The sequence below is a fragment of the Orycteropus afer genome, unplaced genomic scaffold (assembly GCF_000298275.1).
Source record: "Orycteropus afer afer isolate SDZICR_OR568_19922 unplaced genomic scaffold, OryAfe1.0 scaffold00045, whole genome shotgun sequence".
Lineage (NCBI taxonomy): Eukaryota > Metazoa > Chordata > Mammalia > Tubulidentata > Orycteropodidae > Orycteropus > Orycteropus afer.
The window spans coordinates 1,021,983-1,029,242 of NW_006921632.1; the positions used below are offsets into that span (position 1 = coordinate 1,021,983).

General features: G+C 41.3%; 1 protein-coding gene across 1 annotated transcript in view; it reads left to right on the plus strand.

Moving 5' to 3' along the window:
- The window catches only part of FAM186A (family with sequence similarity 186 member A), a 93,814-nt gene that overhangs the window by 68,266 nt on the left and 18,288 nt on the right, over positions 1-7,260 (plus strand). Inside the window, exon 3 of the mRNA XM_007937945.1 lies at positions 4,675-7,246. Coding sequence (XP_007936136.1) covers positions 4,675-7,246 — 2,572 coding nt within the window. The remainder of the gene's footprint in view (positions 1-4,674; positions 7,247-7,260) is intronic.

Consider the following 7,260-nt stretch of genomic DNA (forward strand, 5'->3'; position numbering starts at 1 on the left):
GGAGGAAGTGGGAGGGGAGCTGTTGCATCGTGGTAAACTCTGGTCAATGACATGACACAAAGTATATGTGAACTGCTGTATGGAAAGTGAATTTGCTCTGTAAATCTTCACCCAAATCACAATAAAAATAAAATAAAATAAATAAGTGGATGACATACTGACTGCAGCAACGGACTCAAGCATAGCAATGGCTGAGAGGATGGCACAGGACTAGGCAGTGTTTCATTCTGTTGTATGTAGGGTCACTAAGAGTCACACCTACTTGATGGTATCTAACAACAACCCTCAACAGCCTTCCAAATCTTGCAACAGTCTCTCTTGTGGCCCCATCCTAACAGGAACCATAAAACAAAGGGCCAAGGAGTTCAGCCTTGCCAAGCTGACACGTTAGAAAGCTATCAAAGAACTCTTTGCCTAACCCTAGATCATGAAGACTTTTTCCTATGTTTTCTTCTAAATGTTTTATTGTTCTAGATTTAATTTAGGTCAATGATCCATTTTGAGTTAATTTTTTTTGTTTGTGTATGTTCTGAGGTAAGGGCCTGTTCTGGTTACCTAGTGCCACTCTGACAAGAAATATACCACAAATGAGATGGCCTTAACAAACAGGAGCTTATTCTTACAATTTGGAGGCTTTAAGTCCAAGTTCAAAGTGCCAGGCTCTAGGGATTGGGTGAAAGTCCCTCAACCTTGGGGTCCAGCTCTGCCTCCTGCTCCCAGCTCACTGGAGCTAGAGGTGTTTCTTCACTCAGCTGCTGGCTGCTGAGGCTAAGAAGACCCAAGGTTGACAAGTAAAAAGGCACAGTCCCGATGTTACCAAACCACATGGCAGACCATTAACTCAAGTCCATTATAAGTCCCAAGGTCGGCATGGCAGGCTGCTGAATAATGACATGGCTACATGCAGGGTCCAAGTGTGCCATAAGCTAGACCATTCCCAAGGATTCTCCTTATATACATGAAGCAGACCACATCCCAAAGGCAGCTACTCAGCTGCTTGTGGTAGATACCACCATGGAGTTGATTGCCAGTCTCATCATGGGGAATCACTACCACCAGCTGCCCAGACTCAACCAGGCCCCACCAAGTTGACACACAACATAACCACCACAGGGCCTAACATCATCTTTCTGCATGAGAGCATTCAATTATCTAGACTACCACTTCCCTCATTCAATCACCTTAGCTACTTTGTTGAAATCAAATGACCATAAATTTAAGCTCTGAATTTCATTCATATGTGTGTGTGTGTGTGTGTGCAGCTCTGATAGTGTAGTGCCTAAGGCACTTGACTGCTAACTAGAAGGTGTGATTTCATGATTCCAACCCACCAGCCACTCCTCAGAAGGAAGGCTGGGCAATCTACTTCCGTCGTGATACTACCTCGAAAACCCAAGGAGGGGTAGCTATGAGTTGAGTCAGACTCGATGGCTATAACAACAACATATATATATGTCTGTCTTTATGCCAGCATCACACTGTCTTGACTACTTTAGTTCAATGGTAAGTTTTGAAATCAGGAAGTGTAAGTTCTCTATTTTTGTACTTCTTTTTCAAAATTATTTTGGATGTTCTGGGTCCTTTGCATTTCCATATAAATTTTAGGATTATTTTGTCAATTTCTGCAAAAGAGCCTGCTGGAATTTTGATAGGGATTGCAGTCAATCTAAAAATCAATCTATGAAGAGATACCATCTTCATAATAATGTTCAACCCATAATAATGGAACATCTCTCCATTTAGTTAGATTTTCTTTAATTTCTCTCAGCAAAAAAATAAATTTTTACTATGTTTCATATTTACCTATATAATTAAATTTACTGGTGCTCTATTGATTTGAATTATTCTCTGGTAGCATTTTCTTATAATTTAAAGAATGTCTTAACTATTTCTTGTAAGGCAGATGTATTCACAACAAACTCATTTCTTTGTTTATCTGGGAATGTCTTTATTTATGAGGATGAATCCTCATTTTTTTCCCCTCCCCTTCCACCCCTGGTAACCAACAAAGAAAATTGCCTTCTGTATATAAACCTTTCCTTGACTTTTTATAATAGTGCATGTTTTGGTTACCTAGTGATGTTCTAACAGAAATATACCCCAAATGGGATGGGTTAAACAAACAGGAGTTTATTCTTTTATAGTTTTGGAGGCTAGAAGTCCAAGTTCCTTGACCTTGGGCTTTAGCTCTGCCTCCTGCTTCTAGCCCACTGAAGCTGGAGGCTCTCTTTTCACTCAGGCAGCTGCTGGCTGCTGAGGCCGACAAACCCAAGGTCGACAAGTAAAACAGCACAGTCCTCTGATTACCAGCCAACACAGCAGGCCATTGATTCAAGTCCAGAGACAGTACCAAGATTGGCAGGAAACATGGCAGGCTGCTAAATGAAGACTCACTACATGCAGGGTCCAAACGTGCCATAAAGCTAGAGACCGTCCTCAAAGTTGCTTCCTATATACTGGAACCAGACCACAACTCTAAGGCAGCTACTCAGCTGCTCCAGGAGATTCCACCATAGAGTTGTTACCAATCTCACCATGGGGAGTAACTATATGCAGCTGTCCTGCTACTCAAAACCAGGCCCAGCCAAGTTGACACATAACCTTAACTACTACAGTCACTAATATACTTGTCCTTCTGTGATTGACTTACTTCACTCAGCATAATGTCCTCCAAGTTCATCCACATTATGAGGTGTTTCACAGATTCTACATTGTTTTCTACTGTTGCACAGTATTCCATTGTGTGTATATACCATAGTTTGGTTATCCATTTCTCCATTGATGGGCACTCAGGTTGTTTCCATCTCTTTGCTATTATGAATAGTGCTGCAATGAACATGGGTGTGCATGTATCTATTCGTGTCTTGGCTCTCACTTCTTTAGGATAAATACCTAGTAATGGGATTGCTGAATCAAATGGTATTTCTATTTCCAGATTTTTAAGGAATCGCCATATCATTTTCCACAGTGATTGTGTCATTTTACAGTCCCACCAGCAGTGTACGAGAACCCTAATCTCTCCACATTCTCACCAGCATTTGTTACTTGTTATTTTTGTTGAACTTTGCTATTATTACTGGGGTGAAATGGTATCTTATTATTGTTTTGATTTGTATCTTTGTAATGGCTAACTATGGATAACATTGAGAAGATGGGAATTCCAGAAAACTTAATTGTTCTCATGAGGAACCTGTACATAGACCAAGAGGCTGTTGTTCAAACAGAACAAGGGGATACTGCATGCTTTACAATCAGGAAGGGAATGTGTCAGGGTTGTAGCCTTTCACCATACTTGTTCAATCTGTGTGCTAAGCAAATAATCCAAGAAGCTGGACTATATGAAGAAAAATATGGCATCAGGATTGGAGGAAGACACATTAACAACCTGTGATAAGCAGACGACACAACCTTGCTTGCTGAAAGTGAAGATGACTTGAAACACTTACTGATGAAGATTAAAGACTACAGTCTGCAGTATGGATTACATCTCAACATAAAGAAAATGAAAATCCTCAAAACTGGACCAATATGCAGCATCACAATCAATGAAGAAATGATTGAAGTTGTCAAATATTTCAAAGTACTTGGTTCCATAATCAACATCAATGAAAGCAGCAGTCCAAAAATCAGATGTCAGATTGCACTAGGCAAATCTGTTGCAAAAGACCTCTTTAAAGTGCTAAAGAGCAAAGATGTCTCTTTGAAGACTAAGGTGCACCTAACCAAAGCCATGGTGTTTTCAATCACCTCATATGCATGTGAGAGCTGGACAATGAGTAAGGAAGACCGAAGAACAGTTGATGCTTTTGAGTTGTGGTGCTGGCAAAGAATACTGAAACCATGGACTGCCAGAAGAACTAACAAATCTGTCCTGAAAGAAGTGCTGCCTGAGTGCTCCTTGGAAGTGAGAATGGCTAGACTTCATCTCACCTACTTTGGTCATATTGTCAGAAGGGCCCATTCTCTGAAGAAGGATATCATGCTTGGTAAAGTGGAGAGTCAGCGAAAAGGCGAAGGCCCTCAACGCGATGGATTGACACAGTGGCTACAACAATGCGCTCAGGTATAGCAAGGATTGTGGTGCTGGCACAGGACCTGGCAGTGTCTCATTCTGTTGTCCGTAGGGTCTCTATGAGTCGGAGCTGACTTAATGGTACCTAACAACAACAACGTTATTGCTTTTATGGGAGAAAATTTGCTGAATTTCCATACAACCATTCTGGAAAGCTCCCAAAAGTGTTTGACTTTTGTCTGTTTGTTTGTGACCCTTTCAAAAAAATCAAGGTCAGCTTTCATTCAGGAAAGGGAGAAAGGAGAGGCAGGAATCTAATAAAGAAAATGGAAAGCACCAAACATAACCAAAGCCAAAGAAAACTTTTGGCTTATATTATATCTAATCCCAAACTTTTAACTGAAAGTAAGCTGAGGTCACAACTGAGTTCTTTTCTAAATTCTGGAAGCAGAAGTTCTAGATGACTGTGGAAAAAGTCATGTTTTCTTTAAATATAGTGTGTGTGTGTGTGTGTGTGGGTGTGGAGTTAAAGTTTTCTGATGATCTTTATCTTATAGCTGTCCACTAATTTAGGCTAAATTACTTAGGCTTAAGCACACATAAAGCACAATACAAAAGAAGAAATGCAATTTCACTGTTTTGTTTTCTTCTTCTTCTTCCAGCATCTAGAGGTACTCTATGGAAACCTTGGAAAGAAAGAGTTACAAAGCGACCTGCAACAGCTCATGCTTTAAGACCAGATCAGATGATTAGTGATGAATTTGCAACAAATACAAAGGTTTCAGAAATCCAAGATATGCTACAGGAACTTGTAAGCTCTTCAATGTTTAGCAAAATGGAAAACAATGCTATTAAATACATATCATCAACAATAATAAACCTTTCTAAAGCTTTGACTATGGTAAATGAAGAGCTAAAGATCAGCCTCCAAAATGCAAATATTCTCATAAAGGAGACAGATGATGCTGAAAAGGACCTCTCTCTGAATATCATAGAAGATCTTAGTGAAAAAAATGAAATGCTTCAGCAGCAACTTCAAACTGCAGAAGAAAAATGTGAACACCTTATTCGATCCAAAGATTTTCTAGAACAACAATTACAAGCGTTGACAGCATCATCCTTGAAAATGATGACTAAACTTTCTCCACAGTCATCTATGTCCATTATCAAAGTAGATGATATAGAGGACCATATTGACAGCATTTTGGCCAAGGAACTTGAAAATATGGTCGATGAGGCCCAAAGAAAAGGTGCCAGAAGCCCTGGGATCAAAAAGGACACAACTGTTTCACATGCAGTCCTAGATGAAATGACTGCTGATTTAAATGAACAGAAAGTTGCAACGGCCAAAACTAGTCACCACCCTGAGCCACAAGCACTGGGAAAGAAGGGAAGAGAAAGAAAATCCTCTTCTGAAGCTAAATCAAAATCAACTACTGAATCAAAAAAACAACATACTGCTCCTGCTTTACTCTCTCCTGAAATGAGACAAAGTGACAGAAGTGTAGCAAGTATTTTGTGGGAGGGACCCGAGATCAAATCCGAATATCCATCTGACAGAAGACAAATATCTTCAGAGATGATAGCGGAATCCACCATTGAGTCAAAAGACAAAGAAAGCAAACGTAAAATGGGAAGCCTAAGGGAGCCATCCAGGCATAAGCAATTTGAAAAAATGAAAGAAATTCAGAAACACCATGTCTCTCCAGAAGCTACCAAAAGAAAAGAAGCAAAAACTGAGAAAGGAAAGTCAGCCTTCACCAAACATGTCAAGCCTCATGAACTTGCTAAATCAAGAACAGCTGAAGAGACTTCAGAATCTACCAGCATAATTGACAAAAGTGAACAGGGTAACCTAGAAGAATTTCAGAAAGCCATTATGGCTTTCCTAAAGGAGAAAATTGATAATGTAGGAAAACCTTTTGATAAAAAGTTTGTGCTGTCAGAGGAGTTATTATTAAAAAGAGCAGAAGCCAAAAAGTTAGGAATCATAAAGGCAAAATTGGAAGAATATTTCCAAAAGGTGGCTGAAATCACTACCAAAATCCTGAGAAAATACAGAGATAAAAAAATGGCAGGACAAGTTGGAGAGAAACCTAAGCAATCAAAAAAGGTAGCCGTACTTACACTGGGATCACAGACGCAAAAGCCATCAACTAGTGCAAAGACTGAAATTACCACCTTCCTCTTACATGAGAATCTGGACCCCATAATTAGCAACTTAATACAAATGATCTTGACTGAAGTAGAGAGTGAGAGAGATGTTCTAGAAGTCTCAACATTAAGGAGAGACCACAAGGAGAAGGAAGAACAAAGGCAGGGGGAATATTTGCAAGGGAGTCGAAAAATTTCTGGCCATCAGTTGCTAGGAGAAAAGAATCTTTGGAAGGGGAGTCAAGAGATCGTGAAAAACAATTTGGAGAAGGAAAGGACATGGCTCCAGATGAAGGAGGAAAAACAATTGCAACAGAAGCCGTGGCAGGAAAAAGAACTGTGGAAGGAACAGCAAAAACAGTGGCTTGAGCAAGAAGAGAAGCAAAAGCAAAGCAAAGAGGAGGATGAAGAGCAGCAGCGGCGGGAAGCAGGGGAGCCCAAGATGAAAGGGGCACTCTTAGAGGAGGTGAAATGGATGAGGCAGCTTCAGGAGGAAGTGAGACAGCTGGAGTTGACAAGAAGATGGGAGAAAGAGGAGGAGAAGCAAAAGTTAGGGAGAAAGGTGGAGGACCATGAAAGGAAGAAGCAGAAAATAGCAACGAATCAAGTGATGATTAAGGAGAAAAAACCTGAAGACCTAGAAAAAATAATATCAAAAACTTTGGTGCTATCATCTGATAGTATCCATCCTCCCAGCCAGAAGAGCATGTTGAAAGATGCATCCCAGTTATACCCAAGAAAAGAGATTCATAGAAATCTTAAGTCATTCGAGGCTCTTCATGGAGAGCTCCCTATATCAATCACACCTCCCACAAAATCGATCACTCTCACCCCTGAGGAGGCTCAGGCACTGGGGGTCACCCTCACCCCTGAGGAGGCCCAGGCACTGGGGGTCACCCTCCCCCCTCAGCAGACCCAGGCACAGGTGATCACCCTCACCCCTCAGCAGGCCCAGACACTGGGGGTCACCCTCACCCCTCAGCAGGCCCAGGCACTGGGGATCACCCTCACCCCTGAGGAGGCCCAGGCACAGGGGGTCACCCTCACCCCTGAGGAGGCCCAGGCACTAGGGATCACCCTCCCCCCTCAGCAGG